At 44.6% G+C, this 14938-nt stretch overlaps 2 protein-coding genes across 3 annotated transcripts; both read left to right on the top strand.

Moving 5' to 3' along the window:
- Positions 1–492: 492 nt before the first annotated feature.
- On the top strand, positions 493–1149 carry LOC136531924 (uncharacterized). The gene has a single exon (XM_066524581.1). The coding sequence runs from the start codon at positions 493–495 to the stop codon at positions 1147–1149; it is 657 nt and encodes a 218-aa protein (XP_066380678.1).
- Positions 1150–5587: 4438 nt separating this feature from the next.
- LOC136531923 (cold-responsive protein kinase 1-like) lies at positions 5588–10586 on the top strand. Of its 2 annotated transcripts, none has more exons than XM_066524579.1 (7): positions 5588–5876; positions 8120–8370; positions 8467–8582; positions 8665–8875; positions 8981–9218; positions 9499–9649; positions 9754–10586. In XM_066524579.1, exons 2-7 carry the CDS (start codon positions 8280–8282, stop codon positions 10111–10113), a joined length of 1167 nt encoding a protein of 388 aa, XP_066380676.1. In that variant the 5' UTR covers positions 5588–5876; positions 8120–8279; the 3' UTR covers positions 10114–10586. The 2 variants fall into 2 exon arrangements, with proteins under 2 accessions (XP_066380676.1, XP_066380677.1); XM_066524580.1 differs by having other exon boundaries at positions 5589–5876; positions 8120–8349; positions 9754–10581.
- Positions 10587–14938: the final 4352 nt, after the last annotated feature.

The raw sequence follows: 14938 nt of genomic DNA, 5'->3' as shown, positions 1-14938 counted from the left end.
CATTGAATAGCACAGGCATGCTTTGTATGTCAACAAACTCAACATATCCATAGCAATCGCTTTCAACGGTGCCTTCATGATATATGGTCACTAGGTTGTCCATCTAGTTCAAACACGTAACAAAACACATGTCCTTTAGTCCAAATTAGACAATAGATAGCACCTAACAAGTACTTTCTAACTACAAACTAAGTAAATAAGATAATAACTACGTATATATATACAGTGTACTCACTAAATAGCTAGATATATTTAGTTAACTAAATATGTAACTACATATCTAAGTAGCTATCTAACTATATCTATGTACCTATGTATCTATGTTTCTATCTATCTACATATATATCTCACTAGATCACTAACTAAATCAACTACCTGAGTCATCACATTAACTAGTAAATAACAAATGCCAACTAAGTAGGTACATTGCATATTCATAAATTTTACCTTTCCAACGACTGATCCGCGGACGTGACGGAGTCACAGCGGATGATGGGCGTGGGTCAGGCCGACGATCTAGGCCGGCGGTGGCATGGTCGGCCGCTGCAGGTGGCGGGGTCGGCGGTGGCACGGTCGGCCGCTGCAGGTGGCGCGGCCGACGACAACGATGGCACGGCGAGTCTGGCTCGACGGGCACGGGAGGCACGGCAGCCACGGCCGAGGTTGGCGGTGGAGGGCGCAAGGCGGGGCGAGGCCAAGGTGAGGAGAGGGCACGACGTGGGCGTAGGAACCGGCGAGGGGATCGGGGCGGGGCGAGCGGCCAACCGTGGGCAACAGCGCGGCCGCGGGGTGCGGCGCTCCTGCACGCCGAGGCACGGGCGCGGGGCGCGGGCCATCCGTGGTGGCGCTCGGCGGGCTCGGGTGGGGGCGGGCGGGAGCAGGCGCGGTGGCGCGACAGTGGCGCAGTGGGCGGGCACGGCGTGGGCAAGGGCGGCCGGTAGAGTGCGGGCGGCGGCAGCGGCGGCGAAGCTCGGCTCGGCTCTGCTAGGGCGAGACAGGGAGGAAGAGAGGAAGAGAGGCGCAGGGCCCATAGGTAATGAAGGCTCAGCCAGCCACTCTAGCGCCGAGCTCGGCACCAAGATCTACGGCGCCGAGTTCCCTGCCACGTCACCTACCGAGCCTAGAAGCTCGGCGCCAGCGTCGTGTTAGCTCGACGCCAGCATCAATGGCGTTGAGCTAAGGTCCATTTTCTGAAATGTTTTCTCCAGGGGTCTATTTGTGAGAAACTTTCAAAAAAGGGCTAAAATGTAAAAATTCAGGGCGAGCGAAGAGGAGGCTCCCCGTCGTCCGGTGGCCGCGCCACCATGGCCCTCGCTCGAGGAAGCACGAGCTAGGCGCGCCCAGCCCTGGTGACGCGAGCGGCCATGGAGGGCGCCTTCTTCGATCTCCTCCGATGCTCCATGCTAGAGAGAGCCCATAGGAGAATGGAAAGCTCTCGAGATGGAGAATGCAGTGGTGTGACATGCTGCATAACTTGATTCCTGGATTGGAGGTGGGATTTGGGAGGAAGAAGGAGGGGATGTTCTCTGTTTCTTTCCTGTTCTGAGCCTCTTGGTGCAAAGAACGTCGAGGACGAGGACTGAGGAGAGGGAGAGCAGTGTAGACAGAGGAGGGGTGCGGTGTGGTGTGGTGTGTTAGGGAGGAGAGTGGCCTGTGAGTGGCAAGGTTCAAGTCCACTTGTCAGTGATCGATCGGAGCGGGTCTGTCGAGTTTGCGGGTGTGGTAGGGTATTTCTTTGCCGTCATCAAATGTCCCTATCGGGTTGACAGCTGTGCCCGTCACCCATGCCCGTGGGCACAGTTTGGTGGCCGCCCATATCCGCGCCCCGCCCGGGTTTGTTGCCCGCGGGGGTTTGCGGGGTATTCTCTACCCATTTGTCCATCTTTATCTCGTTGTACACATGTGCATTGGAAACCCCACGCTGCAAAAAACTCTATTCTTTCCATGTCCTTCCACGTCTACGACTGGGCCGATCGATACAGATGCACGTATATTTCCACGCGCCTCGATTGATTGCCCAAATATGGATAGATTCGGAGTTGAGATAGGGAGGTGGAGAGCATTTTTTCAATCTTGCCAAAAAACAAAATTCTATATTATGAGCGGGAAGGGGGCTTGGAACTCATTGGAGATGCTGAAGCAGCACCCCTAATAATAAGGTAAAGGTATTACTAGTGCGGCTTTACATATCGCGCCAGGTGAAACGCGTCGTTTCATGTTGGGATGATAGTTGTCGCCGGATACTATTATTCATTGGTTATCCTTGTTTTCAAGGGGACTTCAGCCATTAGCCCATCACATAAGCACATGCCGGCTTATCAATTGCGTCACGTCACCTTTGAGATTGTTAGGGAAATGTAAAAACACACCAGTTTAGTAATACACACATGACATGATGCAACAGCTCGTGTTGTCGATTAGATTAATCCGACGCGTGGATGCATGGTTAACTAGTGTGAAGGGTGAATGATTTTTAGTTTGGCCGGACACTCCAATAAGGCGTCAATATCCTCCATTGCCTATATACCTAATTACCTAATGGACGATTGTTTTCTAGAAGTTCTAGTACCTTATTACCATCTGGGAACGTGCTTCAGTCGTCACGTTTCTCTCTCTCTCTCTCTCTCTCTCTCTATCTCTCCTCTCTCTCTCTCTCTCTCTCTCTCTCTCTCTCTCTCTATATATATATATATATATCTATATATATATATAATATATATATATTATATATATATATATATATATATATATATATATATATAAGTATATATATAAGTATATTCAGTAGTCAGTTATAAATAAGTTATTCTGTAGGCACCTTCATTTACGATAATTTTATATACTAATTTACGATAATGTCAATAAATATTTACGATAGTTAGATTACTGTAACACATGGGGATATTTACCATAACGTTATAGTAAATCACTTTATAAGAAGTTACTATAATCTTATAAATTAACATAGTAATTATCGTAACTCAAAGTGGCTATACATATATATATATATACATATATATATATATATATATATATATATCTATATATATATATATATTATTATATTATATATTATAATATATATATAAACCCACGTGTGCTGTATTTTTTGGCTTATAAATACCATGTGTTCATATAGATGAGTGTAGATTTGTGCTCATATAGATATCTGCATTTATATATCATGTAATTTGCAGCAGCAGCAGAAGAAGGCAAAAAAAAAAAAAAAAAAAAAGGGGGCCATTCGTCATGAAATGAATAATCGCGAGAAAACCTATGGCCGGAGAATGGACGGTTTGCTCCGCATCCGTGGTATTCTTCGATTTCGATCGCCTCATTGCAGTGTGTCACCGTGTCCTTTCCGAGGGTCGGAGTCGGAGCAAGAGCGACTGGGCAGGGCCCGGAAGCAGCTAATAGCAACTGCAAATATTGACCTGCCGTCTGCAGAGCTGCTTTCAGCTATTATATCTATACATTCAACATTTTGAACATTTCAAACTTCAACTCTACAGTCTACACCCATTGCATTTTGCGTAGCCACCCATTCCTGATTTGTCCATGTGACCATATGTCCAGTGACGAAGCTAGAAAAAAATTTAGGAGGAGCTGAACAAAAGAATAGATGTTTTTTTTTATCTTCTCTTAACCTTAACTCCTTCTAACTAATACATATATACATAAAATTTTAAAAGAGGTCTTAGAGAGACTCCACGTACCTAGGATGGGTACGGGGCTAGAGCCCCCCCCCCCCCCCCCACACACACACACACACCCCCCACTGCCTCCGTCGCTGACCATGTCCTATTTCTATCCGGTATCCAGTATTCTATCTATAGATGTATTGATACAAGATAGTTTTGAAAGAAATCTGATGAGCAGATGTGTTGCTTGACGCTTACGCAGAAAACTCTCGTCCATGTCCTATCTTTACTAACTAGGGTAACAAGTCGAGTAAACTACAGATCGTGCCCTTAAATCCGGCTTGATCTGCTTCTTTTTTTATCCGAAACAGTATTTTTCTCTCATAAATTCCTCCAGCATTTCCTCCAAACCATCCAAATTTCTCCAAGCGAATAGGCCGGCCGGTCTTTAAATCCGACTTTGATCCGCTTCTTTTTTCATCCGGAACAGTGTTTTTCTCTCACAAATTTCTACAGCATTCCTCCAAACCATCCAAATTCCTCTAAGCGAACAGGCCACGTATGGACTAAATATCTGTCGGCGATAAATTGCTTATAACGAAAAAAAATTATACCTGCAAGTAACATTATGCACACGTGTCCACACCTGTCAGATATAATACTCACGGTTACCTGCCAGCAAGTAAGATTACCACTTGAATAGATGAAATCCTTTGTATTTTAAGTACCACAAATGAAGTGACATACCCACGCCTCTACCTATGGTAGAATCTTATATCTGTAGACGTTGAGTAAAATAAGACTGTTCGTTTGGCTGTGGCTTGTCGTAAACGATCGTAAATTTCCAGTTGGAACAATATTTTTCTCTCACACAAACCAACCAACAGTGCTTCTTCACGAACCAGCAACGATATAAACCAGCCAACCGAATAGGCTGAATATCTGCAGGATAGGATCGCTATCCCTGTTCCAAACGCGATAGCACGACGATAGGATTGCTATCCTTATCCCACATTCACAAGTACTGCTGGAGCTGATCAAGCTTGCGCGATAGCACGGCGTTCCACATGGGGGCCATTTGGAGTTGCTCCACGGATGGCCCGCCTCTCTCCCGTAGCGCCCACATGGTGCACGGGGAGCAGAGGATGGCATGAAGATGATTGATGGTTGGGTTCCTAGAGTTTGATGGATGGATTTGATCTTCTTGCTGTTTCATATGTGCCTTGAAATGGGTACAGCTTTTGCAATTGTTGTATTGCTACATGTTAGATGTAGAGGACTGTAGACATTTGAAATTATATTTGGTTAGGACAACTATTGAACCATTGTAGTGGCCATTTGTCTAGAAGAAGGTTGCAGATGTGACCCTTCTTCTAGCAGTTTGATGTGTGGCTCCCAAGGGCTACAAGTTTTGTAAGGGTCCACTTATGCTATATGTATGATGTAGCACTGTATACATCAGTTGGAATGGCTGTGATGGTGGTATTGAACTGTTATGTAACTGTACACATGCTTTGGTGCCATTTTTGCATTCCCACCGGAATTTGAATTGAATTGGCTGCTGCCACAAGTTTGAATTTGAACTGTAGCAGTAGCAGAATTCAGCCGCAACTAGTGCAGCCGAACAGGGTGATCATCACAACTCGTTCCTTTTTTTTTTATGAGAGGGACAACTCGTCTCCTTGGTGATGGTGAGGTCAATCTCAACTCGTCTCAGCCGAGTCCGAGCTCCAGCTCACCAAACCGGAGGGCATTCCGCGGTGGTCCCCGCAGTGACGCGGCCCGGCCGCCGAGACACACCGATCCGGTCCCCGAGCCCGCGTCCCGGCCCCCGGCCGATCTGCACGCCCGCCCGCCTGCTCCCTCTCCGAGTCAACGGCTTGACTGCGCCCGCGGCCGCCACGCTCGTAGTAGTAGTATATACGAGTACATGCCTTCCCTGTCCTCTCGTCCTCTCTCCCACTCGTCCCGCATTGCAGAAGCCGGAGAAACTTCCAAGCCCAAGAAAAAAGCTGCCACCTTTAACTCGATCCCGTCCCTCTCCGCCTGTGTCCGTGCGGCGGCGCCGGAGCCGAGAGCCTCCGGCGAACCGGGGCTAGTTGCTGCGGCGGGCTATTTCGGCGGTTTTGTGCCACGGCGGGACTGGAACCCCCCGGGCTGCCCTGTCAGGATCACCAAGCTTGAGGAAGTTCAGTTGTGCTTTGGCGGTTGGATTCGCCTCTCGCCGCGCTTCAGGTGAGTCTCGCCGTCTCGTTGGGTTCCTCTCGCCTTTTGTTTCCTTGCTGCGTTATCTTGTCTTGTCGACCGGTTGCGTGAATCCTTGTTTGGGCACGAGGTTACTGGGCGATTCAAACGCTGGTTTTGTGTCTCTGATCGAACAACGCCGCCTAACTCAGGATCAATCACTAGATTACCTGATATATTCTGGACAGAAAGCCTAGCAAAGAAATTTTAGTTCTGATCCCAACTCTGGTTGTCAGTTGCACATAATTGTCAGCTTCCGATAAATCGCCACGCCATGCCGGGATTTCTATGCACAGTACAATTGTGTGCAGATTGAAGCCAATCATGCATTAGTCGCTCGCAGTAATCAATTGGATCGGATGCCAGCGCATATGTATAGTACTAGTATTTCTATTCGTCACTATTCTGTACCATGGGCTGCAATCCGTTGCTGCGCTGCTGCACGTTGTATTATTTATTGCTCACAACAATCAGTTAGATAAGCACTGACGTACAGGTTGCACACATATAGCAGCCGGGCTTATCAACCAGTGTTTTCCTCTCACAACAAACAAATATCAGTCAGGCTTATCAGCTCAGAAATTAACCAGCGAACAGGCTATGTGAGTAATAAATAATACTCATACATCTTTTGTCTACTGATGAAGCATTTCTTTGGTGGGTTGTCTTCTTCGCTGTTTATTGAAAAGAATGAACCGTGTATGGAGTATTTTTTTTTCTCCTTTTTCTCCAAAGTATGTTTGGTGTGTTAGGAAAGGAGTCTGATGTTGATGCCTATCTAACTATTATAGGAGATATTTTGAATTAGACAAAGGCTGTAGTGGGCCTAGCCTACCGTGTTTGATCGTATTATTGTTGCCACCTGAATTGATACTAAAAGCGAAATACCAACGTCTCGATCCATGGTCATCAAATAGGCTAAATGATGTAGCCTGTGCTGCGGTGCTAGTTTGTTTTTGTGAATGAACATAGGATACAGGTGAATGGGTGATGAAACCACTGCTTTGTGCATCAGTGGTTTTCCTGCTCCTGTTCATACTTGAAGTGCATTTGAATTATGTGGTCAACTCCTCGTAAAAAAAGGGTTCTTTGAATTATTGCCACCCGAATCGGTGCTATCTGATAGGATACGGGTGATGAAACCACTGCTTTGAATTAGTGGCCCTGTTCGCTTCTCTTATAATTCGTACTTTTCAGCTTGTTTTTGCAGCCGAAACAGTATTTTTCTCTCACAACAAATCAGCCAAAACAGTGTTTCGGCTTGTTTTTTCAGCGAACCGAACGGGGCAGTACCACAAGTGAAATACCAACGTCTCCAATCAATGGCCATCAATAAGGTTCAGTGATCTAGCCTTTGCTGATGTGCGAGTTCCTTTTGTGAATCCACAGTAGGATATGGGTGATGAGCCGCTGCTTTGCGTATCAGTGGTTTTCCTGCTCCTGTTCATACTTCAAGTGTACTTTGAATAATGTCCACTCCTTGGCAAAAAAAAACCCTTATATGGTCAACGGAACTTATATGGCCAAAAAAACGCCCTGTTCGCTTGGCTTATAAACCGTACTTTTTCAGCCAACGAATAGTATTTTTCTCTCACAACAAATCAGCCAACAGTACTTTCTGCCATGACTTATCAGCCAAACGAACATGGCACTAGTAGGTGGGATTATGATATTTGTATAGCATAGAAAAATAGTGTGCATGGACATAACTTATGTAACTCAAGATAATTTCTTTTTGCAATAGCATCTCTTTGGCTCTTTGGTTAGATTTATTCTGAGAACTCTATTTTGAGATTTTAACATGCTTGGACACTCCTGTTGTTCTATAGATTACTATTCTGCCCCCTTCCCCCCTCAACTGGAATGCCAAAACAAACAAAGAAAATATCTTTTGTTTTCTAACTGGAATGCACATATCACATCAGTACTGTTTTAGCGGGTTCTGATAAGTTTTCGTCATTACAGACATACAGTACTGCATACATAGATATCCTTTCCTGCTACTGCAATTGTGGGAAAGTAATTTTTGCCCATATACATTTTCTAGTTTTTTTAGAAAAGGATATACACTTTCTAGTGATTAGTAGCATTCAGTCTCTGGCTTTTTCCTTAGGTTTCCATTTTTGCTAAGCACAAATTTTTCTCATTTTTTATTGTTGCAAGTTGCCTAGTGTATTGTGTATACTGCTATTTCTTGCATAAGCAGAGCCTCTGTTCATGCCCTCATGTTTCAGGATACTGGACTGCCACAACAACAACAACAACAACAAAGCCTTTAAGTCCCAAACAAGTTGGGGTAGGCTAGAGTTGAAACCCAACAGATACTGGACTGCCATCTCAGTTAAATGATACACTGCACAACGGTGGGCACCGGTAGTTTGAAACACGTCAGGAATGAGTTGTTTTGCTCACTTTTTCAAGAGGAAAAGGGGGCCACACCAACAAGACAATCCATCTGACGATTGTAAGATCTCTTATGCCTACAGTTATGTAAAAAGATCACCATTTCAAAAGTAGTATACTTGTTTTCTACTTTTAATGAATCTGCCTTCCTTCATGACACTTAGACTTATTTCTGCAGATTTCACTGGTTCTGAGAATATAACAAGATACAGCTACAGGGAACTGGTTAGTGCCACATCAAATTTTGACCAAAGCAATAAGATTGGTGAGGGGGGTTATGGACCTGTCTACAAGGTAGTAGCATAACTACTTCCAATTTGATAAAGGACCAGAATGCATTACTGGTGTTTAAAACCTTTCTAACTTACCACTTCAGGGAACACTCAAGGATGGAACAGCTATTGCAGTAAAGGTTCTGTCTTTACATTCTAGACAAGGTGCAAAGGAGTTTCTTAATGAGCTTCTTGCAATCTCTGATGTAGCACATGAGAACCTTGTCAAACTCTATGGGTGCTGTGTAGAAGGAAACCACAGGATCCTTGTCTACAATTATCTTGAAAATAATAGTCTTGCACATATCCTTCTAGGTAGTTCTCTTTACTGAATTCTGAATATTGTTTTCTGGAGTAATATCCTTTTAGCAAGGTAAAATGTTTACATCCTGTAACATTCCCGTGCTTGCCGTGCTGTAGGTTCGGGACATAGCAACATCCAGTTCAACTGGAGAACTCGGGTAAATATCTGCATTGGTGTTGCTCAAGGATTAGCTTTCCTCCATGACAGTGTCCGCCCCCACATTGTTCACCGCGACATCAAGGCAAGCAATATACTTCTCGATAAGGATCTCACACCAAAAATATCTGATTTTGGTCTGGCAAAGCTTCTACCTCCGGATGTATCACATGTTAGCACAAGAGTCGCAGGGACCCTGTAAGTGAAAGTTACTATTGTTATTTCCTCTACTGTGATGGATGTTTCTTTTACTATTTTGTGTTCTCCATCCACATACTCCAATTGTAGTTTTGATGATCCTTTAAACTTAGCTGTGAGAGGCATTGGCAGCTACAATTGTCCAGTGACAGTTACTTCAAGAGGTTCTGTTGATCTAAATATCTAATCAGGGAGTGCAATGGAAAGAATGAAACCAAACTAGTATTTGATCACTCAGACATGGTTTGTGTGGTACCTAACACTGTAGTTTTGCTCGCAGAGGTTACTTGGCTCCTGAATATGCAATTCGAGGACAAGTTACGCGGAAGGCAGATGTCTACAGCTATGGCGTTTTGCTTATCGAAATTGTGAGTGGAAGATGCAACACTGATACGAAATTGCCCTACGATGACCAGATTCTCCTTGAGAAGGTATATACGGGATTCTACTAGTACAGACAAGACACAAGACACTTTCCATGAAAGTGGTTGCTTCAAACTGTATTTCTGAACAAATCACTTCTATACTTTTGCAGACATGGAGATATTACGACCGGGGGGATCTGGAGAAGATCATAGACAGCTCCCTGGGCGATGACCTCGACGTCAATGAAGCCTGCAGGTTTCTGAAGGTTGGGCTCCTCTGCACCCAAGACGTCACGAAACGGCGGCCAGGGATGTCTACGGTGGTCGCCATGCTGAAAGGCGAGGCCGACCTGGGCACAGAGATGATCAGCAAGCCCGACGTGATCAGGGATTTTGGAGACCTGAAGATGAGGAGCAAGGCCACGTCGTCGACACTGCTGACCTCCATCATGGCGCGGTCGTCCCAGCTGTCGTCTGAGGAGACGACGCGCAACTCCATCACCTTCACCGAGATATCGGAGCGTGACTGATGATCGCCGACGAGCAGAGGTTGCGATCGTGTAGCTAGAGGACCGGTGTACGTAGCTGTTTACATCAAAATTTGGGAAGAAGAACATGGAAACTGAAACTTTCAAGATTGAGTCATTAAGGAATCGATTACATCAGGATCGATATCAGCTGATTCAGATGCTGCACTGGGATCGACTCTCTTCGGATGACATCAGCAGATAATGTCAATGAGCTACGGTTGGCGTCGAGAAAAATATCGGACTCTACAGAAAAGGAAAGATTAGGGTCAAGTTATCTTAAGTTAGAAATGTTTTTCTTTTATACCAAATATTGTAATGAGTCGTACTTGAATAAGATTCGTGCTTAGGTTCCGGATATAAATATTGGACCCCGGCTATTGTAAAAACATCCAATCAATCAGTACCAATTAATTTTTTTGACTTCACGCCAACCTTTAGGAGTAGGTGTAGTGTAGATCCCGACGAGTTCTTCAACAAGCAGGGCTGTATCGGTCCGCCCGACCTCCAGCTTGTCCGTAAGTACTGTCATGACTTATACTTCTGTTCGTAAGACTGCATCGGCTAAGTTCGACCTCCACTGCAAGCTCTAGCATAAGCTAGTTATTGATTCTTATCTAGTTCAAGTACGGCTGTATCGGTTAAGTTCGACCTCCACTGCTTGAATTAGATTAGGGTCAAGTTATCGGCTCTACCGAAGGGTGACATCCTTCTGATAGATTCAATAAGTTACCGATCTTGCTGATGATCTTATTGTCATTAGTTTTCAACAATATCAGCCTACCCGATCGAGATCGATCTAGATCGGCCTCATATCCTTTTAATCCATCGTTTATTTTGTTACATTGCGACGGTTCTTACTTTAAACGATGGATTATGTTTTATCGGCCGTTCTGCTTCGATCTTGGTCGTGTATAGTACGCGGTCAAGGCATGTCTGATCTTGAGAAGGTTTATTAGCTAATTGAATTTGGTCCATAGCTCGCTATTATGGATGTATCGATCCGGTCGACCCCCACTGTTAGTACTTTAGATCAGAGGATGCTAGCTGTTATATTTGCTTTCGACCAGGCATGACCCTGACTGTTCGCTATGTCCGCATCGGCTAAATAGCCGCTCGCCTGTGCTTTAATGCCTACAGTGTGTCTCTATGATTCTGTTAAATGTGAACAGATCTATTTATTTTAAAGGGTTGATTTGTTGTCTTTATCACGGCTACTATTGATCCGGTCAAACCCCACTATTAAAGATAACAGGTTAGGTCTGATGAGTTCATAGATCCGTTCATATTAAATAGTTAATTGTTCACATGCTGTAGTCCATTTTCTACCTAAATCAGCTATTTCTGCTGATTCGCTTGTGCTTTCACACATATAGCATGTCTTTCAGAAAACCTGTCAATATATAGATGGTTTTATGGATTCTTCGGTTTTAGTTTGTTATTATCATCATAGCGGCCATCGATTCGGTCGAACCTCACTGTTGATAGTAACATATTAGATTCAGAGCGTTTGTAGATCCATTTGTACTAGACAATCGATTTATTTGCATGTTATATCTTTACTCGTTAGATTCATCGGCTCAATGCTTTATACTGGTAATATCTACCTAGCTGATGATTTTACTTACATCTGCGTGCATTGTACTTGTCATCATAAAATCAATCGCAACCCACGAGCTTTACAGTCCTTAATAACTGATTTCTTTGCGTATCGGCTATTTAGTCGATTTTTTCGTCTGGCTACTCCCAAAATGGCACACTTGAAACTGTCTAGGCAAGACCAGCATGTTCCACCTTAAATTACTAATAAACTTTCTCTCATTGTCAATTATAGGTCAAACTGACTGACACACATTCGGGAATTCACAGGGTCGACTGGTCCTGCGTTGAAGCCAAGCGGTCTCCAGCCTTGCTCCATCAAGCAGATCCTTCCGACTTGCTGTGTGCCAGGCGCATTGACACGTTTTTGCGCCGACACACGTTCTGGCACGTCCGGTAGGACACCACAATCGTCATGGCAACTCACAACAACAGCGACATCCTTATGGTGCCTTATGAAGACCTACCTAATGAGGCTAAAGATGTCATCAGTAAAGCTATAGAAGAATTTCAAAATAAGTGTTTGTTGTCCTACACCAAGACATGTGCCAATAAAGTTGTTCAGAAATATCCACTATCAAGAGTTTTGTTGTATGAATAGTCAGATACAGACGAAGCTGAGGATAGACGTTTCTTCGTAGAGGCTATAAACAAATCTGTTTATGATGCCATATTGAACCATAATACAGTTTTCTTGAACACATTCCACAACACTATAAAGAGGTGTTTCATAGATATCCAATTGATCAGGTTGGACCGGTTTACTACAATATTCCACATTTGTTGACTTAGAGGACTAATCAAGCCGGTACTAGCCATCAAGAAGCAGCACCAGCTGGTAATGATGATGTCCAGGCAGTTCAGAGCTCATCTGAGCAAGTTTAGGGTGCTACTACTAATCAGATACAGTATAATCCTAGATCGTCAGTGCAGCATGTGCAACAGCCGACGGGACAAGTTCAGAATCAAATGGTTAATTTTGGCACAGTAGGCCAAATACCGTCGTCGGCTCAAAAAATAGCGCCATTAGTCCAAAGGATTCGTAGAGATATAGATCCCAGCATCTACAACCAGAGACTTCAAGCAGCAAACCAGCAAATGACCCAGCAGATAGAGATTCCACAAGGGTATCATTATGGCACAGATTATAATACCCTTCATATGATTCTAAATCCAGGTTATCAAGGTACCTGGAATTTTAATCCGCAGATGGGTCAGCAGTTGCAAAGAAATCCAGATTCATTTGCTGATGAGTTGTTGCTTAGAGTGACTGAGATGATGAAGAAACAGTTTGGTTTGAAGCCAAAAGGGTAGACCTTTTTGTACAAACATCCATATCCAGAGTGGTATGATTTGGTCGCTCTTCCTACAAATTATAGGATCCCGGAGTTTGCTCAGTTCACTGGCCAAGATAGCACAAGCACAATAGAACATGCCTGTTGGTATCTTACACAGTTAGGAGAAGCATCCATTGAAGAGGCCCATCGAGCTCGTTTCTTCTTCTTGTCCCTGTCAGGACCAGCGAAAGGTCCTAATGGCTAGAGGGGTGGTGAATAGCCTATTAAAAATTTCTACAACAATACTTAACAAATCAATTAGACAATTATGAGGCAAAGCAAGTGTTGCGCTAACCTACTAAAATAGCAAGCCACATACCACAATTCTAATTTATATAGTTTCTATCCACACAATAGCTATGACACTACATAGAGTTAGTGTGCTCTCAAAAGCTAATTAAAGAGCCACACTAACCAAACTAACAAGCTCTCATAACTAGCTACACTAAAGAGCTTGACAACTAGTTTGCGGTAATGTAAAGAGAGTGAGCAAGAAGGTTATATCGCCGTGTCGAGGAAGGAGCCAATCAATCACAAGAATGAACAACGATGAAGACCAATCACCTCAGAATCAAATGATGACATAATGATTTTTTACCGAGGTTCACTTGCTTGCCGGCAAGCTACTCCTCTATTTGGCGATTCACTCACTTGAAGGTTCACGCGCTGATTGGCATCACACGCCAAACCCTCAATAGGGTGCCGCACAACCAACACAAGATGAGGATCACACAAGCCACGAGCAATTCACTAGAGTACCTTTTGGCTTGCCGCCAGAGAAAGGTCAAGAACCCCTCACAATCTCCACGATCGGAGCTGGAGATAATCACTAACCTCCGCTCGACGATCCTCGCTGCTCCAAGCTGTCTAGGTGACGGCAACCACCAATAGTAATAAGTGAATCCCACAGCGAAGCACGAACACCAAGTGCCTCTAGATGCAAACACTTAAGCAATGCACTTGGATTCTCTCCCAATCTCACAAGATGGTGAATCAATGATGGAGATAAGTGAGAGGGCTTTGGCTAAGCTCACAAGGTTGCTATGTCAATGCAAATAGCCAAGAGAGTGAGCTAGAGCCAGCCATGGGGCTTAAATAGAAGCCCCCACGAAATAGAGCCGTTGTACCCCTTCACTGGGCACAACACGGGGTGATCGGACGCGCCGGTCAGATTGATCAAACATAGGACCCTAGCGTTCGGTCGTGCGATGCATGCCACGTGTCCCCTCTCTTCAAATACTGAACGCCCAATCCCAACGGTCAAGTGATGACCGGACGCACTACTGCAAAGTGATCGGACACTGGACCTCAGTGTCCGGTCATTTCAGTAAGCATCTAGAAGCGAAAAATCATGACCAGACGCGTCCGGTCATGCTTGATCGGACACACCCAGCGTTTGGTCACTCAGTGTCTCCCCTATGTGCTGCCACATCAGTAGGACCGGACGCAACCTTCCAGCGTCCGGTCACTGAGTGACCTAGCGTCCGGTCAGAGACTGATGCCAACGTATTCGCAACTTCTATTGACCGGACGCGCTGGTCCTACCGAGGCCAGCGTTCGATCACTTACAGTGAACTCTGTCTTTTCTATATAGGGCGCTGGTGACACCGTCAGACTGTCTGCACTCTGCCAGTGAAGTTCCTAACCCTTGCTCAAATGTGCCAACCACCAAGTATATCACCTTGTGCACATGTGTGTTAGTATATTTTCACAAACATTTTCAAGAGTGTTAGCACTCCACTAGATCCTAAATGCATATGCAATAAATTAGATCATCTAGTGGCACTTTGATAACCGCATTTCAATATGAGTTTCACCCATCTTAATAGTACGGCTATCCATCCTAAATATGATCACACTCACTAAGTGTCTCGATCACCAAAACAAAATAG

This window comes from Miscanthus floridulus, unplaced genomic scaffold (genome assembly GCF_019320115.1).
Source record: "Miscanthus floridulus cultivar M001 unplaced genomic scaffold, ASM1932011v1 fs_475_7_8, whole genome shotgun sequence".
Classification (NCBI taxonomy): domain Eukaryota; kingdom Viridiplantae; phylum Streptophyta; class Magnoliopsida; order Poales; family Poaceae; genus Miscanthus; species Miscanthus floridulus.
Note: the sequence above shows the minus strand (reverse complement) of the source record. Positions and strands in the feature narration are given on the sequence as shown.

Excerpts from the sequence above, each read along its gene's own strand:
- LOC136531924 (XM_066524581.1), top strand. The coding sequence starts at position 493 with ATGGGCGTGGGTCAGGCCGACGATCTAGGCCGGCGGTGGCATGGTCGG.
- LOC136531923 (XM_066524579.1), top strand. The coding sequence starts at position 8,280 with ATGAGTTGTTTTGCTCACTTTTTCAAGAGGAAAAGGGGGCCACACCAA. Across the intron at positions 8,371-8,466 it reads TAAGATCTCTTATGCCTACA|ATTTCACTGGTTCTGAGAAT; the intron begins GTTATGTAAAAA and ends TTATTTCTGCAG. Across the intron at positions 9,650-9,753 it reads ACCAGATTCTCCTTGAGAAG|ACATGGAGATATTACGACCG; the intron begins GTATATACGGGA and ends ATACTTTTGCAG.